The sequence below is a fragment of the Nannospalax galili genome, unplaced genomic scaffold, assembly GCF_000622305.1.
Source record: "Nannospalax galili isolate Female #2095 unplaced genomic scaffold, S.galili_v1.0 scaffold612, whole genome shotgun sequence".
NCBI lineage: Eukaryota > Metazoa > Chordata > Mammalia > Rodentia > Spalacidae > Nannospalax > Nannospalax galili.
This window is the reverse complement of record NW_008333388.1, coordinates 3,703,180-3,730,328: the sequence shown is the minus strand read 5'-3', so window position 1 is coordinate 3,730,328 and position 27,149 is coordinate 3,703,180. Positions and strand designations below refer to the sequence as shown.

Below are 27,149 nucleotides of genomic sequence, written 5' to 3'. Positions count from 1 at the left end.
CTGCAAGAAACCCATCTCACCTTGAAGGACAGGCACTACCTTAAGGTGAAAGGATAGAAAAGAATATTCTAAGCAAATGGCACTAAGAAACAAGCAAGGGTTGCAATTCTATTTATCAGAAAAGATAGAGGGTCACTTCATTCTAATCAAAGGAACAATTAACCAAGAAGGCATTACAATCATGAACATATATGTACCAAACTCTGGTGTACCCAAATTCATAAAAACAACAGTACAAGACTTTAAGACACAGATTAACCCCAACTCAGTAATAGCAGGGAATGTCAATATCCCACTGTCTCCATTAGACAGGTCAACCGAACAAAGAATAAACAAAGAGACATCTGAATTAAATGATACCATATACATCAAATGAAGCTAACAGACATTTACAGAACATTCCGCCCAAGCACCAAAGACCACATTTTCTATTCAACACCCCATGGAACTTTCTTAAAAAATGGCCACATATTGTGGCACAAAACAAACCTCAACAACTACAAAAAAATTGAAATAATTCCATGCATTCTATCAGACCACAATGCAAAAAGCTTAAAATCAACACGGGAAGAAGCAATAGTAACTACACGAATGCATGGAGAATAAACAACACACTCCTGAATGATGAATGGGTCAAAGAAGAAATTAAGAAAGAAATAAAAGTATTTCTGGAATTGACCAAAAAGGACAATACAACACAACAAAAATGTCTGGGACACTTTAAAAGCAGTCCTAAGAGGGACGTTTATAGCTCTAAGTGCGTGCATTAAAAAATCAGAAACATCACAAATAAATGACTTAATATTGCAACTCAAGACTCTAGAAAGGCAAGAACACATGAAACTCAAACCCAGCAGATGAGAAGAAATAACAAAAACCAGAGAAGAAATTACTGAAATAGAAACAAAGAAAACAATACAAAGAATCAATGAATCTAAGAGCTGGTTCTTTGAAAAGATAAACAAGATTGACAGACCGCTAGCCCAGTTAACCAAAAGAGAGAAAGAGCACCTCCAAATCAACAAAGTCAGAGATAAAAGGGGAAACATCACAACAGACACCAGAAAGATCCAGAACATTATAAGGGAATACTTTAAAAACCTATATGCTACTAAATTTGAAAACCTAAAAGAAATGGACAAATATCTAAAATCATGGGAACTACCAAAGTTAAACCAAGAAGAGATTAACAGCTTAAACAGACCCATAACATATAAGGAAATCAAAACAGTAATACAAAAACTCCTGACTAAAAAAAGTCCAGGCCCAGATGGATTTACAGCAGAATTATACCAGACATTTAAAGAAGACCTCCAACCAATACTTAAATTATTCAAAAACAATAGAAATGGAGAACTCCCAAATTCCTTCTATGAAGCCAGCATCACTCTAATACCCAAACCAGGCAAAGACAAAACTGAAAAAGAAAACTATAGACCCACATCCTTAATGAGCATAGATGCAAAAATTCCCAACAAAATACTTGCAAACCGCATATAGACACACATCAAAAAGATCATTCACCATGATCAAGTAGACTTTATTCCGGAGATGCAGGGATGGTTCAATATATGCAAGTCAATAAATGTCATCAATCATATAAATGGGCTCAAAGACAAGAACCACATGGCCATCTCAATAGATGCAGAAAAGACCTTCGACATAATTCAGCATGTATTTATGTTCAAAGTCCTAGAGGGAATTGGACTGGAGGGAACATACCTCAACATAATTAAAGCCATATACAACAAACCCACAGCCAGTATCATTCTAAATGGAGAAAAACTGGAAGCATTCCCATTGAAATCAGGAACCAGACAAGGATGTCCACTATCTCCACTCCTTTTCAACATAGAGCTTGAAACTCTTGCTAGAGCAATAAGATGAGAATAAAATTAAAGGAGCACTAATTGGAAAAGAAAAGGTCAAATTATCCCTTTTTGCAGATGATATGATACTATACCCAAGAGATCCCAAAAATTCCACCAGAAAACTAGAACTGATCAACACTTTTAGTAGTGGCAGACTATAAAATTAATCAAGAAAAATCAGTAGCCTTTTGGTATACCAATCACAAGCAATTGGAGAAAGAATACAGGGAAACCCTCCAATCCACAATAACCTCAAAAAAATCTGTATATATTGGAATAAACCTGACCAAAGACATCAAAAATCTCTACAATGAAAATCTTAAAATTTTAAAGAGATCGAGGAAGACACCAGGAGATGGAAGGACCTCCCATGCCCATGGATTGGATGAATTAATATTGTGAAAATGACTATCCTACCAAAAGTAATATATTGATGCAATCCCAATCAAAATTCCCATGACCTACTTCACAGAATTAGAAAAAAAAAATCCTTAAATTTATAAGAAAAGCACAAAAGACCCAGGTTAGCCAAAGCAACCCTGAGCACAAAGAACAATGCTGGAGGGGAAATTACCATTCCAGATCTCAAACTATACTACAGAGCTATAGTCATAAAAACAGCATGGTACTGGCACAAAAATAGACACAGAGATCAATGGAACATAATTGAAGACCCAAACCTGAGTATACGCAATTTCAGCTGCCTGATGTTTGACAAAGGTGTCAAGAATACACAGTGGAGTAAAAACAGCATCAACAAATGGTGCTGGCAAAACTAGATCTCCACCTGTAGAAGAACGAAACTAGATCCTTATCTTTCACCTTGCACAAAAGTCAACTCCAAATGGATTGAAACTCGAAACTCTGAAACTGTTAGAAAAAAACATTGGCAGTAACCTACAAGATATAGGTGTAGGAAAGGATTTTCTGAATCAGGCACCAGTTGCTCAGGAATTAAGGTCAACAAGTGGGACCTCATTAAATTAAAAAAAACTTCTATACAGCAAAAGAAACAAAGTGAAGAGAAAACCTACGGAGTGGGACAAAATCTTTACCAGTGACACATCTGACAGAGGTTTAACATCCAAAGTATATAAAGAACTCAAAAAACAAAGAATCAAGAGAGCAAATGACCCAATTAAAATATGGGCTAAAGATCTAAACAGAGAGTTCTCAAAGGAAAAATTAAAGATGGCCAAGAAACATGTTTAAAAGCATTCAACGTTGTTAGTAATTAGGGAAATGCAAATTAAAACCACCTTAAGATTGCACCTTACCCCAGTCATTCTGGCTAGGATCAAGAGAACAAATGATACCAAATGCTGGTGAGAATGTGGAGAAAGGGGAATGTTCATTCACTGCTGGTGGGATTGTAAACTCTTGCAACCCCAATGGAAAGCAGTGTGAAGAACTCTCAAAGAACTAAAAATGAACCTACCATATGACCTGGCTATACCACTCCTTGGCATATACCCAAAGGACTCATCCTATTGTAGAGATACTTGTACAACCATGTTTGTTACTGCTCTTTTCACAATAGCTAAGAGACGGAAGCAACCTAAGTGTCCCTGGACTGACAAGTGGTTAACAAAAATGTGGTGCATTTACACATTGGAGTTCTACTCAGCAGTAAAGAAAGATGAAATAATGAAATTTTCAGGTAAATGGATGGATCTAGAAACTGTTATACTAAGTGAAGTAACACAGTCTCAGAAAAACAAAAGACGTATATTCTCCCTCATATGTGGGTCCTAGCACCAAATCCTTATAAGTGAGTGCATGTAACACCTGATGTAACTGCAGGAAGCAGGAAAATGGAAAGGAATCAGGGAGGGATTCTTTAGGGAAAGAAGGAACCCGAGAGAAGAATCATAGGAGATGGGTGTTACTAAGGGAGAAATATGTAAAAGGGGGTAGGTAAAGGGGAGGGGAAGAGGAGGGCTGTACAAGAACTATGGGAATAAGAGGGAAAGGAACCCAAGAGAGGTGGGACCCCAGCAAACAAGCTATCAAAGGAGAAATGGGGAAAATGGGGACACGTTAAATGGTGAGGGTGGGGAGGGAGGATAAGGCAGGGAGAGAAAGAGGAGGGATAAATAGTGCCTAGCTAATATAGAAGCCAGAAGGAATTGTATCAATCCAAAAACCTACTCAAAAATTACATGTACAATATCCCTACATGAGCCACATGTACAGCTGAAGACTGCATAACAAGAAACAGTGCCAGACAGGAGAAACATTCATTTGAGTTGTTGGCCAGGGTAGTCCAGAGAATCCTAAAATTACACAGGCTTTGTCACAGTTCTTGATTGCCTCCCAGAACCTGAAGGTAAGACCCTATTGCTAAAGACAGGACATATTTCAGACGCAGGATTTGGATTAACGGATCAGGAAACCTCCTCCCCTGAAGGCTAGCTCTCATAGCTTTGGAGAGCACTATGCAAGCTGGGAAGGGAGAACATCAATCGATGGTGGTCCAACGGCAGCTTCAAGGCCTAAAAACCACATCAATGATCAGCACAGCAAATGATACTGGTACAATAGTGGCACTTTTATCTTTGGGTTAAATCAACAGCTACCTAATTTGACTTAAAGCCCACTCAACGGGAGGAAACTCATGTGTGATACGGTAAACCTAGCCAAATACATATAGCTGGAGAGGTCATAGATCTTAGAGAAAAAACTCCAAGGCTGTCACCTCTCTAGAATGTAATTTCTTACCATGTGCAAAATATGGATCCTTAAATTTATAGACAAGTATGCAGGTCACCTCCCATCAAAGAAGCTTGTTTTCAAGAGACAGAGATAATTACAGAGTTCCACAACTGGTCACACACAGAGATTGTCTGTGAACTGCCCAAGCCTAAGTGGCACATCTAGGATGCAACCTGTACCTCTAAGGCTCACGGAACACAGAACAAGGGATGAAGAGACCACTATGCGTCTTTCAGTTCTCATCAATGAAGCTCCCTCACGCAACAGACGGCCAGGAACTCAAAAGGTCACAAATGCCCAAAACACAGAGAGTAAGAGTCTTGAGAGTGTGGGTCCTTGGACAGGACTCCTATATTAATATCCACCCACCCAGGGCTCAGGGACCATTTTGGAAGAGAGGGCAGAAAGACTGTAAGACCCAGGGAGGAGGTGCAGAACCATATGGAAATAGTCCTACAGGTGCCTGGGACCCTTCTCATACAAACCTACAGCAATGGTGTCAGCATGCACAAGACCCGTGCAAATTTAAGCAGACAAAACCCAGCACAGAACTGTGGGAATGACCGGCATGCCCCAATTTCATTGAAGAATTATTGGCAGCTCAATACTGCTGGGTGAGGAAGAGCTGAGTCTAGATAGGCTGACTAAACCCTGGTGGTGAACTTGCACTGAGGGACATCTAGGGACACCAGCTTTACATGATAGGCCTTAATACAAATGACATAATGAATGAACTCCAGTGGGGGGGACTATGGGAAGGTGTCAAGGGGAAGGGGTTATAAAGATGATTTCATGTATGAAATACACAAAAATTCAATAAAAAGGTTTTAAAATATGTCTTTGTACTTCTGTTGCTAACAACTCCAACTCCTCTTCTACGACTCCACCTACGTGTACACGCAATGTGATGTAAGGAAATTTAAGTTTTATTTGAAGTTTCAGCTTTCCTGCCTGTAGATCATTGTAAGAATTGCATACAATGAGCCATGTCTCATAGAGCTCGCCTGGGCACAGGCATTTTAAAGTATTAGGCAGGACTTTTATGACCAGTGGCATTTAACACCTCCCAGTCTGCTTTTGAGGGTCCAGTCTAGACTTACAGTTCAGTTGTTTAGTCTGTCCTGAGCTCACTTTCATAGCTATGTTGCTATATCCCTGTAGTTAATACTGTTTGAACAGGTTTTCTTTCTCTCTGTGTTCTCTTTTAGATTTTTGCTCCCCTTAATCTCACAGTAATTCTGTCTTCCCTGGAGTTTTGGATTGATGAAAACAGAATCTCAGTCACTGGAGATGCTAATGAATTGTTGTACAAATTTCTAAAATGGAAACACTCTTACCTCGTTCTGCGTCCACACGACATAGCATTTTTACTAGTGTAAGCACAGTTCTGAGCTACTAAACAGTGTACTAAGAAAACATTACCAGTTGACCCAATTTCTGATCATCCACAGGCTTTTTAGCCAAATAAATGTTCTCCGTCTTTTTTTCCCTAATATAAAACACTACGCGAATAGTGTTAGAAAACCGCCTTTATGGTGGAACCACTGAGAGCCCTCACTTTGTTGGTCAGTAGTTCAAACTTACTTCCTTGCCTCCATGTGCCCTCTTTCCTTGGGTAAGCCTCCTTCTTTAAGTGTCCTCTGCCATGCGTCCCACATTAATATGTTTGGAAGGCCTATCTGAACCCTATGAAGTTTGTCACTTTGCTTTGCTCTACCTTGTCATGATTTTATATATATATATATATTTTTAATATCAAGGAGCTGTAGCAATGGTCCAGTGGGTAATGTGGTTGCTGCATAAGCATAAGGGTCCAAATTCAGATCTTAAGCACCATGCAAAATCTTCATGGTCCACAAGTTTGTAACCCTAGTGCTTGGGGTGGAGCAGAGAGAGGCAGATCCCAGGGGCTTGCTGGTCATCCAGTCTAGCCAAAACAGTGAGTTCCAGGTTCAGTAAGAGATGCTGTCTCAAAAAATAAGGTGGAGGGGCTGTAGAGATGGCTCAGCAGTTCAGAGCACTGACTGCTCTTGCAGAGGACCCAGGTTTGATTCCCAGCACCCGCATAGCAGAGGCTACCATCTGTAACTCCAGTTCCAGAGAATCTGACACCCTCTTCTGGCCTCTGCAGGCATTGCACTGTGAACATGGTGCACTTACATACATGCATGCAATACACTCACACACATAAAAATAAGGTGGAGTGGGCACCTTACACCTCTTCTGTTTAACAAACTCTGGTTTTCTTTCATCAATAACTTTAGAATATAAAATACAGCCTCTTCTATTAATACCTTTAGTATTCTGTCGCGGCATACCTTTGTATGGCTCTAGCAGGCTAACTATCTGCATATGAGGAGATTTTAGTTTCTGCTCCAACTCTTCTCAGGTGTCAGCTTTAGTGTCCTAGTGTTCTCGTTTTAAGGAATTTTAATCATTTTCATCCTAATTATTTCAGACTGTCTACTAATTTTCGTCTGAAAAATTGCTACACTGAATGAGTATTCATTATGTTTCAGAAATCCATGCGAAGATGCACTTTCTATTGTTTTTTTCAAGTCTGTTTTATCATTTTTAGAAGATGCAGGAACATTAGGCACATCCTAACCCATATCACACTAATATTAGTGGCAGTATTTAGGAGTCTTAACATCAGTGTGCAACATTAAAATCTGTCAGATTAAAAAATATTAATTGTGCTACCTTCTGCAAAATGACATGATTGTGATTCGTTATTAAATTCAAGTTACAGAGAAGTCTCAGACTACGTTGGGGCCACCTTTCAAGGGAAGATGTGTGATAAAACCCACGCAGGAGGTATTGCTCTGGTATGACAAGATTTAATCTGCTTGATTAAAATGTGTAATAGTGGCTGGAGGGATGGCTCAGCAGTTGCATTACCATGTTGTTAAGCACAGTTGTGTGTTAGATCCCTGGAGTTTATCTTAAAACTGAGGCACTGTATGGAAAGACTAATATTTCCGATTCCCGATTCTCTGGCGACCACAGCTGTAAACTCTATTTGTGTGAGTTTGACTATTTCGGATTTCACAAATAAGTGAAGCTGTTTTTGTTTTGTTTTTTCTTCATAAGCTGTAAGCATGTTTGAGAAAATTAAACTGAACAATATTGGATTGAGCTGATAATGGACATTCTTATTTCATTTCTGATCTCTAGGAAAAGTTGAGTATTACACTATTATGTAATATATATGCTCTAGGTTTTTATAGCCATTTTTTTAGTGTTTAAGGAAACTCAGTTCTATTTTGAATTTTCTAAGCTTTTACAAATTTATTTATTATTGTGCACCTCAATATTTTAACTGGAATTCATTCCACTAAATTGTTTTCTAAATGTTCCCCACTTTACTAATATCTTTTAAGACTAGAGTTTTATTTTTTCTACCTTCCCTGAGTTTGTAGTATCTCCTGTAACATACTAAATGAGCTGCAACCTGGATGGCACGTCCTTGAAAACACAATAGATGCTTCTGTTCTATTTTATTTTGTGACTGTTTATAGTGATGACATTTTTCCTACTGGCAAATAAAATGCCTCCACCACATGTTCATGCACACTTGTGGTCTGTTTATTTTTCAGCACCCCAAAACCATAACTCTGGAATCACTTTCAATTATTCTAGTTCAGCTACTGAGCCTCAGCATGGGGATAGCATATGATGACCTCAGCAAATGCCAGTGTGGTGGAGCTATCTGCATAATGAACCCGGAAGCAATGTAAGAGATGTGTCCTTCGACTTACCTATATAGTTTAGATTAAGATAACTTGGATACATTTAGTTTAAGAAAGGCTACCCTATTAGAAGTCTGGTGATGCACACCTGTAACCTCATCTCTGGAGACTAAGGCAAGAAGATCTCAAGTTCAAGGTCAGCCTAGGAAACTTAATAAGACATGGTCTCAAAAATGAAGAAAAAAAAGTGAACAGAGAAGTGAGGATTCAGGTCTGTGATAGAGCACTTGTCTAGCAGGTATGAGGCCTTAAGTTCACTCCCCAGTACTACATACATGCACATGCATGCATGCATGTGCACACACACAAACTCAAGTTAGTCTGTTAGAATACATACTTAGGGCTGAGTACGTGTTGATGACCCCAGTATAAAATACTTATTCAAGGACCCATGCCTCCCATCTATCTCAGAATCTCCTGTCATCAAACATCACACTTACTTTCTCATCTGTGAATTAGCTCTACATTTAGAATCATTTACTTGCATGATTTTGTAATTTTTATGTAGCTCAGGTTGGCCTCGAACTCACTATTAGCTGAGAACAATCTTGAATTCTCAATTCTCCTGCATCTGCTCCCCAAGTGCCGGAATCATAAACATATGCCGCCGTGTCCAGCAATCAGCCTATTTACATGGTGCTGGCTTCATATATGCTAGGCAAGCACTCACCAACTGAGCCACATCCCTGGCCCCTATTGCATCAATATTTCTTAATCATGCCAATGGCCTCATTAAAAGTTCCCTAAAACTGATTGATGGAGACAGAAAAATGTCAATCGTTTTCTGATATGTTATAGTATAAAAAAATTAAACATCATTACATTCGGTAGTACGATTATATTTAGAAGCAAAGATGGTAGGGGATGGCCAACATTCCAGTGAGCAGAATTGCAAGCAATACATTTGACTTTCCCCCTTGCATGAAAGAAGTGCAAAGGGTTTGGATTGGTACAGAATCCTGTGCTATCACATTTGACTCGGCCATTTTGTCAGGACACAGCTGCCATAACACTGATCAGAGACAAGTGAGCAGGGAAGAAAGGTGTGAGTTTGTAGAGTGCTTTACTCTACATGACAGAGTTTCACCTCCACAGAGTCAATCAGTCATGGTCAAAAGCACCTGGGGAAAACTGTATCTGAGCTGATGAGATACAGACTTTTTTTCTTGTCACCGTCTCTCAAACAGTGCAGTATAACAAGTATTTACATAGCATTGACTTTGGGCATTACAAGTCATTTAGAGATGATGTAAAGTACATGAAAGGATGCGCATACGTTATGTGTAGATATGCCATGCTCTCTGAAGGACCTGAGTGTCTGAGGATTTGAGTATCCACAGGGTGTCTCGGAGCACACCCTCCATGAGCACCAAGGGGCAGCTGTGTATAGATGTTTTTCATTTCCCACCAGAAAGTGTTTACTTGAGAAGACACATGCAAAGACCTGACCAAACTTATGACATCTGTGAATGCCAACCATTCTCTTCCCCAGGCCACCCATGAAACAAGACCCCAAATGAAAGGCTTATACTGGCCCACAGGGGGTTGCCTTCAGTGACTCTAGCTGGACACCAGCTAAAGACACTTCTGTCAGATGTCCTGTACGCGTCCCTGCGGTCTCAACAGAAAGAGGCCTCTATTGTCATGGCTGGTACAGACTTTTCCTCCTTGTTCATTCCCTGTGTAACTGCGATGAAACACTCAGATCTTTCAAAAGCAAAGGAGGGAGGAAAGAGTTTATATGACTGACACTTCCAAGTCACACGCCATTGCTGAGGGAAGTTAAGGCAGGAATGGAAGCAGAAACAACGGAAGAGCACTGCTTTTGGCTCACTCTCTGGATCATGTTCAGCTAGCTTTCTCATATAACCCAAGACCACTACCTAGGGATGTGTAAAGCCAGATTCTCTCCTGGGAGGCCCACACTCATGCACCCTCAGCTCCCAGGAACCTCTGTGAAGTATGCTGTGACCTTCCCTCCCGCAAACTGACACGATGTTCCTTTAAGCTACAGTTTAGGGAATAAAGATATTTATTTGGGCTTGCCAACAAAGCTTCTGATGTCCTGGAGGGGGTCACTTACAAAGGCACGGACACTTGTGGGCTCTTTTCCCTACATCTTGGCTGAGCTTTCTGATCTGTGCCTGCCAGACCCAAGATGGCAAAACTCACACCGCCTCCCTGGCTTCTTCTTCTTAGACCCTCCCCCTCACGTGATTGAAGCTGACCGATTGGGTAGGAGGGGTGACCATCTCCCCCTCTGTCTATGGAGTCTCTTAGGATTCAGATATTCAGCTGTTGCCAGTTCTTTCGGAGGACATGCCTATCCAACAGGATAGTACCACTCACGGATGGGCCCTTCACATCAATTAATAATCAAAATAATGCCCCACAGACCAATCTGATCTTCAGAATTCCTCAATTGAGGCTCTCCAGTCAGATGACAACAGGCTGTGTCAAGTTGACAATTAAAGCTAACTTGGATACCCCACCTCTGTTTCTTCATCCTCACCCCATTATCCTGCTTCCAAGGACTACTTCTGAAATAAACTTACGGTCATGGTCATGCCTTAACTTTCTTCCTGGGTTAACTCAGAAAAAGATGGCATTTCATGTGATTTGTGTTAAAAATGTTGAGCACTGTTCACTACATTTTTATTATTCTTTGACCACAATGATGATAGTGACATGGGATTATAGTGACTGTGAACAAATGATAGAAAGGTTCTGAAGATCTAACAAAGAAACAGTTCTTTGGACCCTCCACAGTCTCCTGAGTACCATCGAGGTGAGCTGTCTCATGAATGACTCCATTGTGATGGTTGCTTTTAATAGTCTACTTGCTACAACTTGGAATCAGGTTCTGAGAGAAAGGCCTTAATTAAGGAAGTATTTTGATCAGCTTGGCCTATGGGCATGTCTGTGGGAGACTGCCTTGACTGTTGAAGTGGGGAGACCCACCGTGAATGAGACATCATTCAGGCTGGGTCCTGAAGTATGTAAGAGTAAAGAAGGGTAACTGAGTAGAAGCAGGAAATAGGTGTACAAGGAGCTGGGTGTGGTGGTACACACCTTTAATCTCAGCAAGGAGGCAAAGGCAGGTGGATCACTGTGAGTTCAAGGCCAGCCTGGTCTACATAGTGAGTTCCAGGTCAGCTGGGGCTACAGGGAGACCCTGTCTCAAGACCAAAAACAAAGGGGGGGTAACAAGGATGTGTGTATTCTCTGTTGTCTTGACTGTGAATGAGCTGTGACTAGTGGCTTGAATGCCTGCCTTGGATTTGACTGTAACCTTGAATTATAAGCTGAATAAACCCTCTTTCCCCGAAGCTGCTTTCAAGTATTTCATCACAGCATCAGAAAACTAGGATAGCAATCATCATCATGGTTAGAATTCTTTAGAATATAATATCTCCTCATTGCCCCCCACCAGAAAATAGAGTGCACAGTTTGACCTTCAGCTGTCCTCTGTTAAAATGTTATAATGTTGTAATGCTGGTTTCACTGTGAGGGTTATACCGATTTGGCAACATTGGCATTGTTTATCTCTGAATTATTTGACAGAACTGACCAGTAAAGCCAAGATAGGCTTGGATTGCTCTTTTTCAAAAAGTGTTTCCTATTTGTCACATTATAGAGCTCTATTTTGATTTGGGCTATTTTTATTTTTCTAATATGTGCCCATCTTATCAAAATTGATTAGTTTATCATAAACTTATTTTTATAATCTTCATTTGTTCATCTTTAAAAGCCAGTGGGATCTGGGGAATCACATATGCTAGAGAATCACATGTCCAACTAAATTCAGGGGCTTAGAGGCTCTGTTATCAAAGAAAAATGGGAGAAGGGAGAGAGGAAAGAGCCAAAATCCATAGGACATTCAAGCTGTAAATCTGTTCACCACCTGGATGAATGGCAATTCGCATTGTGTTTCCTAGTAACAATGTCCATGTCATTATCACAACGCTTATCACAGACCCACACATACCTGTGGGTATGTCCTTTCAAGTTCCATTCCTTTTCATTTCAATGTGTGTGTGTGTGTGTGTGTGTGTGTGTGTGTGTGTGTGTGTGTGGTGTTTACATGATATATAGGGGAGTGCCCATGCCATGGAATTTATGTGGAGGTGAGAGGACAATCTTGAGGGGTCAGTTCTCTCTTTCTGCCTTTATGTGGCTTTGGGAGATTAAACACAGGCTATACAGCAAGTGCCTTTACCTGCAGAGCCATTTTGTGACCCTTTATTACTTTTGCTCTTCTGCTTTCTGGTATTTAGATAGAAAGCATGCTGGTGAGATGGCTCAGGAGGTAAAGGTGCTTGCTGCCTATCCTGACAACCTGAGTTCAATCCCTGGGATACACATGGGAGAAGAAGAGAACCAATTCCTGCAAGTTGTCCTATGACTTCCACATGTGAGCTGTGGCATACACAGGCATGCACACACACACACACACACACACACACACAAAACTGTTGGAAATTTATAATAAATCTATTATGCATAGTTAATATAATTGAAAGCTATGTTCAATGAGGCTGTACCTACACTGCACACACACACACACACACACACACACACACACACACACATCTCAACATTAACAGCAGCTTCTTCCAAAGTCTATGTCATCCTCATGTGAATAACATCTTCTTGCAGTAATACAAATGATTAGGCTCTGAGACCATCAAGCTTACCACCTTACATTATATTAGTCATTCCCATCATCAAATTATAGATCCTTGGAGCTGGAGAGATGGCTCAGGGGTAAAGAGCACCAGCTGTTCTTGCAGAAGACTTGGGTTCAAATCCCAGCACCCACATGGCAGCTAACAACTGTCTGTAACTCCAGTTCCAGGGGATCCGATGGCCTCTTCTGTCCTCCGTGGGCATTGCACGACACAGGCGCACTTACCTACATGCAGGCATAACGTTCATGCACATAAAATAAAAATAATAAATAAAAAATTTTTAAATTATCAATCCATGTTTTGGGGAACGTCTTGATTGTGTTGATTGAGAGAACAAGTATTGAAACACACGCTCAGCTGGACCACCTGTATGAGAGATGGTGAGTCTGGGAACAGGCAGCTGTCATGGAGAATGCATTCTGAATGTGATTAGCGGGCAAGTTTGACAGGATTTTATGGCAGATAGGGGCATGGTGAGGAACAGAAGATGCTTTGATATTTTGTCCTGATCACCTTGCTAGTTGTCATTTTCTCAAATTATCAAGTGCTCCATTTATCAAGTTTACTAATGGAGCAAATTCTGCATGAGAGCAGGTTTCAGTGCTTTGCATAAATGATATTCTCACAACTCTATGAGATAATGCTTTTGTCTTCATTTTGGAAAGAGGGAAATGAAATGCATAGTATTTACGTATCTCTTACAAGGATCTCTGTTGCTGTGACAAAATTCCCTGACAAAAACAACTTACAGGAGAGAGGGCTTATTGTGGCTCATAACTCCGGGGTACAGTCCATTATTACTGGGAAGGCACAACAGCAGGAGCTCTAGACCGCTGAGCACCTCACATCCACAGTCCAGAAGTAGACAGGAAAGAATTAAGACACGCATGCCAGTGCTCAGCTTGCCTCCACGTTGTACAACCGAGGAGCTCCTGGTCAAGGAGTAGTCCTGCCCACAGTTAAAATGAGTCTTCCCACATCAATAAACTTCATCAAGACAATCCCTCATGGGTGTGTCTGGGGTCCTGCCTCCTAGGTGTCAAGTTAACAATTGATACCAAACACCACAAACATGAATCTACAGTTTTAACCATGCAGTTTGGTTGCTCACAGATTATGGATACTAACGCTATGCTGTCCTTTGTGGGGGGCAGATTTGGAGGCAAAGGGATCTAGAGTTTATGGAGTTTAAATTTAATATGTTTATAAGGTAAGATCAAGAAGATGCACCAAGAAAAGAGTCAGGTATCAGAGCTGGGGAGATGGATCAGTGAGTAAAAGTGCTTTCTGTCCAAGCCCAGAAACCTGGGCTGGATCCCTAGGACCCAAGTGAAAAAATGAAAAAAGCCAGGCTTGATAGCATGAGCCTGCGATCATAGTGCTGGAGGCTTAGAAACAGCAGGATTCCTGGGACTTGATGGCCAGACAGGGTAACCAAGTCAGCAAAGTTCTGGGTCAGTGAGAGACCTTGCCGAACAGCAAAGTGGACTTCACCTGAGGAATGACACCTAAGAGTGACCTCTGACTTCTGTCTCTTACATACACACACACACACACACACACACACACACACACGTACTCACATACACAAAAGCATACACACATACATGCACATACAAACAAGTCAGACACTAGACTCCAGAGTTTAGGTGATAAGTTTGAGGAAAACCAAGATGTAGCTCTTCTTAAAACTATAAAACTGGGGCAGTAATTACCTATGAAGAACAGCTAAAAGAGAGGAAAAGACTTAATTTTTTTAAGGCGTGGCCATTCCATCATATAGAAGTCATCGAGCAAAAACGAAGCAACAGCTTAAAAAAAAACAGTGATTCATAATGCAGAAGCTAAAACAAGAGGCTGGCATCACAAAAAAACGTGATAGAAAGCAAACACAATTCATTGCTACTGATGACAAGATTGAACAGAAATCCATGCACTATCGATGTCCTGTGCACAGAAAAGTTCAGCTGCTGTTGTGGAATACTGATTAAATAGTTTTATCCTAAGGGTAAGAGGTTTATGGAAACCCTTAACATAGAAATCTGACATGTTTTCAGTTATTCCAGTGGTATGAAGACCTTTAGCAATTGCAGCATTGAAAAATTTACAAGCTTTATCTCAAGTCAAAGCTCCTATTGTCTTCTGAACCAGCCACGGTTACAGCTGTCTTACAAGAAGGCAGTTTGCGGGAATGGAAAATTGGAAACAGGAGAAGTCTGTGATTGTGGAACTGAGGTCAGTATTTTTGGAAAGTTGGAGACCAGAATTGCACCCCTAGAGTTAGTGTTTAAGGTGTTGCAGTAATTTTCCTTCATTTGCCATTAGTCATTCTTCTACAAAAGCCTTTATGAGGGACACGAACCTACATATTTCCCTGCAGGCTCACTGATGTATAGGTTATGCATGCAAATGCTTTTATTTTTTTTACTCTATTGATATATAGTTGGCAACTAAAGAAATCGTGTGCATTTATCATGCACAAGTTCATTTGATAATGTGTGCATTGTGAAATAACACAATTAAGCTAATTACCTTGCCAACTCACATAGTTAGCATGTTCTACAGTTATTTGTTTGCTTGTTTGGTTTGTTTGTTTGACATAGGGTCTCATTCTGTAGCCCAGGCTGACCCAAAACTCCCAACAGTTCTGTCCCAGCTTCTTCGGTCTCAGGGCTGGGATAACAGATATGAGCCAACATGCCCGGCTTATGAGTTCTCTCTCCCTCTCTCTCTCCCTCTCTCTCTCCCTCTCTCTCTCTCTCTCTCTCGCTCTCGCTCTCGCTCTCGCTCTCTCTCCCTCCCTCCCTCCCTCCCTCCATCCCTCTCTCTCTCTCTTTCTCACTCTCTCTCTTCTCCCTCTCCTGGTAAGAGTTAGGATGCATTCTGTTAGCAAACTGCAAGTGTGCAATATGCTCTCGTAACTATAGTCACACTGTTACGTTAGATTTCCAGAACGTATTAATCCTGCATGTCTGAAATCTTGTATCCCCAGACCACCATCTCTCCATTCCTCCCTCCCACACTCCATTCTGAGTTTTCAAGCAAGTCATTTTCAAGACCATTAGGTCCCACGATCGAATTGGTACAGGTCCCATCTCTTCCCCGTGACTCTACTCTTTCTCAGCCTTTCTCGTAAACACAAGCTCCTTTGCCATTCAGAAAGATGATGCAAAGCTTTCACTGTGAAATAAGAAAATGTGGGAGGCACATTTGTGGCTTGGAGATACTTTAATTCAGGCCCATAATTAAGCCAAAATTACTTGAAACATACATATAACCATAGGTAGTTTTTCCAAACCATAGAAATTTTATGTAACACTGTAAGATTGGAGAGAAGTGGGAAGGATTAGATAAAAGGGAATAAGCGAGATGAAACACAGATAACACAACAGGAAAGCAAGCTGTTTTCCAGACTACTGAGAGTACAATGTACTTGGGGAACCAGGTAAGCAGAAGATCAAAGTTCCCTGTATGTTGGCTAAGGGCCCTGATGTGAACCCTGCTCAATAGAAAACGAGCTTCAGGTGCTTAAATGCTGTCCTAGTTCCCTTTCCTGTTGCTATGATAAAACTGACAAAAGCAGCTTTGGAAAGAAAAGGGATCATTCTAGCTCACAGTTCCAAGATTACAGTCCATCATGGCAGGGAGGTCAAAGCAGTAGGTACTTGAAACAGCTAGTTACATTCACAGTCAAAAGCAGAGAGAGGAGGAATGTGTTTGCTTATCTAGTGCCTCGCTGGCTTCCTCCACTCTGACAAAGTCCAAGGACCCAAACCCAGGAAAAGGTGCTGTCCACACTGAGCAGGAGCTCTCACCACAATGAATATAATCAAGACAGAACCCTACACACAGGCCAACCTCATCTAGACAGGGGCTGGACAGATGGTTCAGCAGTTAAGAGTACTTGCTGCTCTTCCAGAGGATCCAAGTTCAGTTCCCAGAATGCACATTGGGTGGCTCACAACTGCCTGTAACTTCAGCTCCAGGGGACCTGATGCCGTCTTCTGGCCTATGTAGGCACCTGTGCTCATGGCAAGCACACAGAGACATGCATACATACATATTTAAAAAAAAAAACACAATACCCATAAAATGTTATTGAGACATTAAAATATAAGATAGTAGGTTTAGAACTATAGCAATAATAGAGTCACTGCAATAGTTTTGAAATCTTAACTTCTGTTAGTTTCACATCTTATATTTAACCATCTCTTTGTCTAAAAAAGCCTCAGTGTCTCAAATATGATGATTCTTATGGCATCTGAATTCTGTTACCAATGTAGCAAACTCTATCCTAGGAATATAAACAACCTAGTTGGGCACACACCTTTAATCCCAGTACTTGGGAAGCAGAGGTAGGTGGTGAATCTCTATGAGATGGAGGCCATCCTGGTCTACATAGGGTGTTCCAGACCAGTTCCAGGCCAGGGAGACCCTGTCTCAAATATAAAACAAAAACAACAACAACAAAAACCCAACCAAATAAACAAAAAAGGACCTAGCACTTAGTAGGTAATCAATAAATGTCTGTCAGATGAGTAAATAAGTGACTCCCATTTTTATTTCTGTTTGCCAACAGGGAGCATGAGCATCTGTCTGTATGTTATGTAATATGTTGACATTAAATTGTCTATCCAATGTGGGTTGCCTTTCAGGGGTGTGGCAATAACCCTCCACCATGCTGTGATCCTGCCACGTGTCAACTGTCACAAGGTTCAGTTTGTGCTGATGGCCCGTGCTGTGATAACTGTAATGTAAGAGCCTTTTACATCTATACAGTGAGCATCAGTGTTTTTTAGCATGTGTCTTTCCCCGTGAGCCACCTTATTCCATATGACTGACTTGACCCCATCAGGTGATGAAAAAAGGAAGCGTGTGCAGGCCCGCCAATGAGGAGTGTGATCTCGTGGAGTACTGCAATGGCTCAGCAGCGGTGTGTGACGAAGACTTCTTTGTCCACAACGGACACCCGTGTGGAGACAATCAGTGGATCTGTATTAATGGATCTTGCCAGAGCGGGTCAAAGCAGTGTGCAGATACATTTGGTGAAGGTATTCTTAATCACTTGATTTTCCATGCAGGCATCTCTGGGTCCTAAAAAGAAAGGGTTTGGTTTGTTTTCCTTTGCTTTGTTTTGTTTTGTTTGCAGTACCGAGAATTGAACACATGCTGTATATGAACACTACCACTGACATCTCCAGTCTCTGCTCCCTTTCCCCCTCCCTTTTTATTTTTGAGATTGTCTTACTAAGTTACCCAGACTGGACTTGAACTTTCCCTGTAGCCCAGGCAAGCTTTTACTTTGTGATCCTCCTGCCTCCGTCTCTCAAGGAGCTGAGGCTACAAACCTGAGCCACTACGTTCACCTAAGAAATCAGTATTCGGCTTCACCCCTAATCAAAATGCTGATACCATAGCCCTAAGTGACACATCTACAATGGAACCTCTACTCCTAAGGCTCATGGAACGTATGGGAACGGGGAGGAGAGAACACAAACGCATCCCGCAACTCTTGCCACTGCAGCGTCCTCATGTAACAGAGTACAGTGTGCACAGAGGCCACAACTGACCAAGTTTTAGAGAATAAGAGATTGAAAAGTGTGTCCCTGGATGGCACTCCTATATCACACCTCACCCACTCGTGGCTCAGGGACCACTGCAGAAGAGGGGGCAGAAAGATTGTAAGAGCCAGGGTTGGTACGTGAACATAGGGAAACATAGGCTTTCAGGCTTCCAGGAACTTGCAGCAGTGGTGACAGCATGCACAAGATCTATGCTGACTCAGTCAGACAAAAACCCAGCCTAGAACTGGGAAAACGGGCAGCAGGTCCCAACCTTAGCCGAGGAACTATTGGCAGCTGATTACTACTGGGTGAGGGAAAGTTGATCTTCTTTAAGGGAGAGACTCTAGATAGGCTGGCTAGACTCCCGAGAATGAACTTGCACTGAGGGACATCTGGATCCAAATGCTTGACTGGATAGGCCTTAACATATATGACAGAATGCATGAAATCCAGGGGGGGGGGGGCTCTGGTGGATGCAAATGGGGGAAGGGGATCTAAATTTGGTTAAGATCTATTATACAAAATGCACAAAAACTCAATAAAAATTATATATTAAAAATTAAAGAATTTTAACTAACGATTAAAAACCTCAAAATGCTAGATACCAAACAAGAATGAAAATTAAATGCATTATTTACAAACTAATGAATGTCCCGCAACAGTGTTCTTTAACAAATTAGATATTCTTGAGTAATGCTTCTAAAACTTTTAAAAGAAAAAAAAAAAGAAAGAAAGAAAGAAAGAAAAGAAGATTGGCCTGGAAAGATGACTCAGCAGTTAAGATTGCTAGCTGCTCCTGTAGAGGAACCAGCACCTACATCAGGTGGCTCCCAGCTGCCAGTAACTCCAGTTCCAGTGGCTCCAATGCCCTCTTCTGGACTCTGGAGGCATTTGCACGTGCACTGGTGTACACACACACACACACACACACACACACACACGCATAAATAACAATAAAATTAAGTTTTAAATTTTTAATAAAGCTTTAAATTTTTTTAAAATTAAAGCCAGGTGTGATGGCATACGCCTTTAATCCCAGCACTTGGGAGGCAGAGCAAGAGGATCTCTGTGAGTTCAAGGCCAGCCTGGTCTACATAGTGAGTTCCAGGACAGCTGGGGCTACAGGGAGGCCCTGTCTCAAAAAGACCAAAAAAAAAAAAAAGAAATTAAAAACAAATCTTTAAAAGTAATGGAATAAATAACCTCGAGAGTAAAAAACTATGAAAAGTTCACCCTATTCTGAGAAATATCATAGTATCTTTTTAATACTTTTAAATTCTTGACAGTGTTTCACTGTGTATCCCAGGCTGTCCTGGAACTCAGCATCCTCCTGCCTCAGCCTCCTGATTGCTGGATTGCACATGAATGCTACCGTGTGTGACCATCTTGATTGTTTTTATTCCATGTCCCAAATCGCTTCATAGCAGCAACATAGAAACTTCAAAAGAGAGGAATTCAGTAAACAGAAGCCCAGAGGTGATGTGTGAAAATAAGGAATGTATTGAAGAAATTAAATAAAAACTTGGAGATGATCCAGAGATAGAGGTGATATAAAATCCATCACAGAATTTTGAAAATATGAAATCTGAATCCTTGATATTAACATGAAGCTAGATCCAGTCACTCCATACCATGTGTTCATGAAACCATCCCAGACACAGGAAGCACAATACTAAACATCAGTGTCAAAAAAAATGAAGTCAATAATTGATTTTTTAAAGGATTTATTTATTTGTAATATATGTATATGAGTATTTGCCTGCACATATGTATGTGCACCATGTGCAAGCCTGGTGCATGAGGAGAACAGAAGAAAGTATCAAAAGCCTTGGAATTAAGGATGATTATGAGCTGCCATAGGTGCTGGGAACTGAACCTTGGTCCTCTTGACCCCTGAGCCAGCTTTCCAGTCACTAATACAAATTCTTAAAGTAAACATTAGGAACATGACTGGTGGGTTCTCATGCAAATTGCTCAAACTAGAATAATGGATCTAAAGAGTGAACTGTAAGCATAAAAATCATAGATCTGTGGGGTCTGGAGAGATGGCTCAGCAGTTAGGAGCACTAGCTGTTCTTGCAGAAGACCCAGGTTCAAATCCCAACACCCACGTGGCAGCTAACAGCCATCCGTAACTCCAGTTCCAGGGGATCCGATGCCTTCTTCTGTCTTCCACAGGCACGCATGACACTGGTGCACTTACCATGTACGCATAACACTCATGCACATAAAATAGAAATAAATTTTGAAAAAGAAGAAAATAAAATATCCATGATGCAAAAGCAGGGAAGGGTGTATTAAGAAAAGGTCATAAAATGGGTTTGGGGTGTAGCTCAGTGAAAAAGTGTTTTCCTGACATGAGTGAGGTCTATAGGTTTAATCCCCAGCACCACATGAAAAAAAATTGAATTAAAAAAATTCATGAAAACTCATGAAAGATCTGAATGCTTTTAATCCCAGCACTCGGGAGGCAGAAGCAGGTCGAGCTCTGTGATTTATTTTGGCTCACAGTCTCAGAGGTTTTAGTTCACAGTTTCCTGGCCCTGTTGTTTTCAGTACATTATGTGCTGGCGAGGCACATCATGGTGGGGCTTCAAACTGTAGCACTGACAATGCATTTTCTTCTTTAAAAAAATGTATTTGTTGTTGTTGTTGGTGGTGGTGGTGGTGTGTGCATGCACACATGCACGCACATGTGTGTGTGCAGGTGCATGCATGCCATGACACAGATGTCAGGGTCAAAGGATAACTTTGAAGAGTCAGCTCTCTTCCTCCACTGTGGGCTCCAGGGACTGAACTGGGGTCTGCCTTGACATTAAAATTAATATTAAATATAAACCTATATTTCATATATTTTATTTTATGTGTATGAGTATATTGTCTGCATGTGTGTGAGTGCACCCATGTCATGCAGTACCTGGGGAGGTCAGAAGGGGGTGTTAGGTTCCCTAGAACTGGAGCTACAGATGGTAAGTAGCTGTCATGTGGGTGCTGGGAACTGAACCTGGGTCCTCTGCAAGAACAGCCAGTGCTCTTAACTTCCGAGTCATCTCTCCAGTCCTGAGATCTGAATTTTAAATGATGATTTACATTGTTGGAGTATCACTGTAGACTGTCATCCTTTGTAAATACTACTAAATTCAGTGTATTTTATTCTTTAAATAAGAATTTTAGTTATTCAAAATATGGACTGAAGATTTCTAGAAGTATGCCTAAAATGATTGTAACTTTGAAATTTCTGAGAATTCCTGGGAATACTGATTTACTGTCCCTGAATCTCAAAGAGAAACAAGCCAGGAAGTTGAAAGCATTGGGAAATTTGCTTTTATGCACTGTACGCTACAGTTCTAAAATGTACCATTGTTGCTAAGTCAACATACTTTTAAAAAATATTAAAAATCCAAATATTGTTATGTTTATATTTAAATTTCTGTAATTACTTCAATTTCCATTTTTGATACTTTTTATTTCTTATAGATTACAGTCTTTGTCATTTTTTTGATGTATGCACCACGACACTCGCTCAATTATTTTCAAGATAGCTAGCTGTCTTTGTTTTATTTATTTCTGAGTGAAACTGTAGCTGGAGACACATATCTGGTGCTTCCATCCTTACTGGTTGTCTGTAGACTAAGCATCTGTTCTAGTTTGTTTCTTCATTGCTGTGACAAAACACTCTGACCAATACCAACTTGGGGAGGAAAGGGTTTATTCAGCTTACAACTCCCAGGTCGCAGTTCATCAGGGAGCCCAAGGTAGGAACTCAGGGCAGGAACCTGGAAGCAGGAGCTGGACCATAGGCCATAGAGGAACGCTGCTTACTGACTTGCTCCCTTGGCCCTTGCTCAGCCTGCTTTCTTATGCAACACAGGCCCACCTGCCCAGGGGTGGCACCACCCACAGTGGGCTGGGCCCTCCCACATCACTCATCAAGAAGATGCCCTTCAGACATGGCCACAGGCCAGTCCAATAGAGGCAATTCCCCAACCGAGGCTCCCTCAACCCAGGTGTGTCAAGTTGACACTAAAGCTATCCATCACAGCATCCTTATGCAGATGCTAGCCCTGTCTTTTTCCTTTGCAAGACATCGAATGGGAAACTCATCGTCTTGATTCATTTGATACGTGTTGATAATTGATAGTCAATGAGCTTCACTTAGAATTTGGATATGGCTGAATTTCTGTCTCTCTCTCCCATGGGTCGCCAGGATTTTCATCTGAGTGCTTTGACCTATACAGGAACAAATGTGCGACCATATCACAGACGTGGCAGGTGAAAGCCATCTTGCTTTTCACAGTTTGATCCATCTTTCCCATGTTTGGTATCAGGAAAGAGCAGAAGGAGTCAGTTGAGTGTGAAGGGTCCCAGAAGCTGTAATTTTGTTTCTGCAGCTATGAAACATTCTCAGACCCTTGCTCCTTCACTCTCCATGAGCACTGATTTTCTGCCCTACCAGCCATGTTTACAATGTTGACTTCTTACCCACAACCAGCTCCAAATGATCATTGGGACAAAACAATTAACTTTGGGTTCACGGCATCTTAACTGAGCACTTAGTGCGCCTGCTGGGCCTGTTCTCACGATGGGTCTTTTTTTTTTAGTCTCACAGAGCAGTTGTCAAACGGCCCCGCCAAAGTGTATCCAGGCGGAGACTATGAAAAAGAAGCTGTTCTTGTAGCAGTTTGAATCTCAGAATTAAAAATAGAGCAGAGATGACAAAAATAATTGGTGAGCAGAGGCTTTCGGGCCACTGGAAGCTTGCACATGTGAACTTACCGCAATGGTGACATCGAGCCCAAGACCCATGCCAACTCAATCAGACAAAGGTCCAGAGTGGAGGAGGGAAATGAGTGGCAGTTTGGCCCTAGACTGGGAACTACTGGAGACTGATTACTACTGGGTGAGGGAGACTAGACCTTACCAACAATCTCTAGATAGGCTGACTAGACTCCAGCCGATGAATTTGCACCAAAGGGCATCTGGGTACAAATGCTTGACTGGATAGGACTTAATGTATGGCGGGATGCATGAGGTGGGGGGGGCATGAATAGGGGAGGGGTCTGAGTTTGATTAAGAACTGTTGTATGAAATGTACAAAAGCTCAATTTTTAAAAATTGGTGAGCGGTTTGAAAAAACATTTATACAAGCAATAGTTTTATTGACCAGTAAGCCAATGATTGTTTAAAATAGCCTTCTTGTATATTGTATGGGTTTATTATCATTACACTTTAAACTACATGTAACTTAATGCTAAGCTGTATCTAGTTTATGTGTGTGGAAAATACAGGAGAGTCTTGTCAAGTTTTACATATTTCACAGAAGTGGTTTTTGTGATCCAACATCTAGCTTGTATTTTCAGTTCTATATTAGGATTCTATTGTATGGGTTTATTTGTGTATGAATGTATCACCTGCATGTGTGTAAGTGCACCTGTGCCATGTAGTACCTGCAGAGTCAGAAGAGGGCGTCAGATCCCCTGGGATGGGAGTCATGGACAGATGTTAGCCGCCATGTGAGCGCTGGGAATTGAGCCCAGGTCCTCTGCAAGAGCAGCCAGGGCTCTTAACTGCTGAGCCATCTCTCCAGCTCCTGCAGTATATTTTAAATAATTTCAGAATTTCAAATGTATGCTGTGCTTATTTAGTTTTAAGGGCCATAAGGTCAATGTGGCTAACAGCACTCCTTCTGCTTCCAGATGCAGACTTTGGTACCAACGAATGCTATAATGAACTGAATTCTAAGAACGACATATCTGGGAACTGTGGCATCACTGCTGATGGGTACATAGCCTGCTCACCTAAGTATGCCTTAGGAAATCTAACCGAAAATCTCTATTGCCTTGTATTTCAAAATATCATGTCACTTTTTATATGTAAGGAAAATATCACTGACTGTGAAGCCCCATCATGTTTAATCAGATGACAAACGTCATAGCTACAGAAATAAGCACTGTTTCTGTCCCCACATACCCCAGCTATTCTCGAGTCCGAGGTTCTCCCAAATGAGCCATTTCAGCCAAGCCACAACTGCTCTCTTTACTTCCCAGTGTTTTATTTATATGAAGGTACGTTAACTACCCATCACTAGACAAAATTTTTCATTTTTGCATGCTATCTCCTTAACTTTTTCAAGAATGGACCGTCTTGGGCTGGGGAGATGGTTCAGTGGGTAAAGAGCTTGCTGCTCAGCAGTTGAAGACCTGAGTTCAGATCCCCAGCACTCATGTAAAATCCAAGCATGATGGTGTGCTCCTGTAATTCCTGTGCTGGGGATCAGTAACAGGCAGACCCCAGGGACTGAGAGCCAGCCAGTCTACTCGAAACCGTGAGCTCCAGGTTCAGGGAGAGATCCTGTCTCAAATAAGTAGGAGCCACAGAGGAAGACAGTCAACGTTGACAGGCACAGGCGAGTACACCCTCACACACACACATGTACAAGCATTTGTATTCCACATACACAAAGACTGGATGATTTTTATAGGGTTGAAATTAAAATGTAAGAATACAAAACCATAACAATAAAACAGACTCACACCCACAGACACACCCCAGGGCAACCTGTGAGCAGCTGGGCTTCAGTGTCTAGGAGACTTTCTCTAGGGTTTACACTTATGTTAAGTGATTTAGTAGAAGGGTGTCAGAAAGAGGATCTTTGCTTTACGATGTATGTTTTCAAGAAGTGTGGGTAATCCCACGACTGTGTATTTTATTTTATTGCTTTATTTTTATTTTATGTGTATGTGTGTATTATGTGCACGTATGCAAGTACACCCATGTTGTGCAATGCCCTCAAAGGTCAAAAGAGGGTGTCGGATCCCCCTGGAATTGGAGTTACAGATGATCATTAGCCACCATGTGGGTGCTGGGATTTGAACCCTGATCTTCTACAAGAACAGCCACTATTTTTAACTGCTGAGCCATCTCGCCAGCCCCAACTACTTAATTTTCTACAAAAGAAAAGCTAGTCACTTTGGGGTTTCCATTTAGCATCTAGAGATATAAAAATAGTGGGTAGCAATTTCAAAACTTACTACAAAGCTACAGTGGTCAAAACAGTGTGCTGTTGACATAAAAGATAATATACATATGAAATACACAATGGAATTCTATGCAGTGGGGCAGAGGCTGGAGACATGGCTCAGTAAAGTACCTGACACACGGCACAAGGACATGAGTTGTGATCCCTGGTACCCATGTAAAAAAAAGGAAATATTAGGAATGGCATCACACATCTAGTGACCCCAGTGCTAGTCAGGCAGAGACAGGCACATTCTTGAAGCCCATTGGTCAGTCAACCTAACCAAACTGATGAGCTGTAGGTTCAATGAGACCCTGGACGGAAACATGGTAGAGAGTGATTGAGAAGACAACCTGAAGTTAACCTCCAGCCTCCACATGAGCATGCAAACTCCAGCCTGATCGTGTATTTTTATTAAAATCCCATACCTGAAGAGGAAAGACTTAAAGCAACATTAAAGCTATGGTTGATGGAGAAGCAAGAAGAAAGCTTCACCCTAGTTGGGTGGTACAATGTTGGGGGAGATGGTAGCTTAAGTTGTGTGTCCTCTCTGTGTCTCCGTCTCCCTCCCCCACTGCCTTGTGCAGCTGTGATTTGCTGAAAGTGTCAGTGTCCCTTCCATCTTTGATAGTTAAAGGGTGGCTTTGCTCTAGAGTAATGTTCTATGAAATTACACATCCTGGGCTGGGATGATGGCTCAGTTGGTAAAATGGTTGCTTCAAAGCACGGGGACCCGAGTTCAAATCCCAGAACCTACATTTAAAAAGCTAGGTATGCTGGCATGCCCTTGTAATGCCAATTCAGAGGAGGTCTAAAGAGGAGATCCCTGGGGCTCACTGACCAGCCTGTGTAGCCTAACTGGTGAGCTCCAGGCCAATAGAAGCCTTTGTTTCAAAAATAAAGTGGACAGCATTCCTGGTGATGGCACAAGGTTGCCCCCTGACTTCCACATGCACATGCACACATGTGCATTCACACACACATACATACACACACTTCTACACACTTTTAAAAACTTTTAAAAACCAAAATAGGGTCTAGAGAGATGACTCAGCCATTAAGAGCACTTGGTGCTGATCCAAAGGACCTGAGTTTTTGTTCCCAGCCCTCATGACAGGTGACTTACAACTGCCTGTAACTCCAGGGCATCTGATGCCTCTTCTCATCTCCATGAGCATACGAGAGAGAGAGAGAGAGAGAGAGAGAGAGAGAGAGAGTCATATACACATATAACGGTTAAATTAAAATAATAAATAAACAGCACATACACCAAAAGACTCTTAGAAAGACATTACACCTGTTGAGCAGTGAGCGCTGTGCGCACGGCAGCTCTTGTCAACTCAAGGTGTTGCTGCTTCTATCAGGCTTTGACATCAGCACAGGATCATTTCCTTCTTTGTGTCGAGGCATCAGGCCACAGGAGATGCTCTGAGACACGAAGGTTTTTGTGATGGTTGAGATGGTGTTGAATAGAAGGATTATTAATTTGCTGTGTTTACTTATTTTTGCAGTGCTAGAAATTGAGCTCGGGCCTTGCA

General features: G+C 41.5%; 1 protein-coding gene across 1 annotated transcript in view; it reads left to right on the top strand.

Moving 5' to 3' along the window:
- Positions 1-27,149, top strand: part of LOC103730001 (disintegrin and metalloproteinase domain-containing protein 2) — a 67,102-nt gene that overhangs the window by 22,010 nt on the left and 17,943 nt on the right. Inside the window, exons 9-15 of the mRNA XM_008828144.2 lie at positions 5,795-5,961; positions 7,333-7,414; positions 8,186-8,322; positions 15,087-15,264; positions 17,685-17,783; positions 17,885-18,080; positions 24,290-24,395. Of these exons, the coding sequence (XP_008826366.1) occupies positions 5,795-5,961; positions 7,333-7,414; positions 8,186-8,322; positions 15,087-15,264; positions 17,685-17,783; positions 17,885-18,080; positions 24,290-24,395 (965 nt within the window). The remainder of the gene's footprint in view (positions 1-5,794; positions 5,962-7,332; positions 7,415-8,185; positions 8,323-15,086; positions 15,265-17,684; positions 17,784-17,884; positions 18,081-24,289; positions 24,396-27,149) is intronic.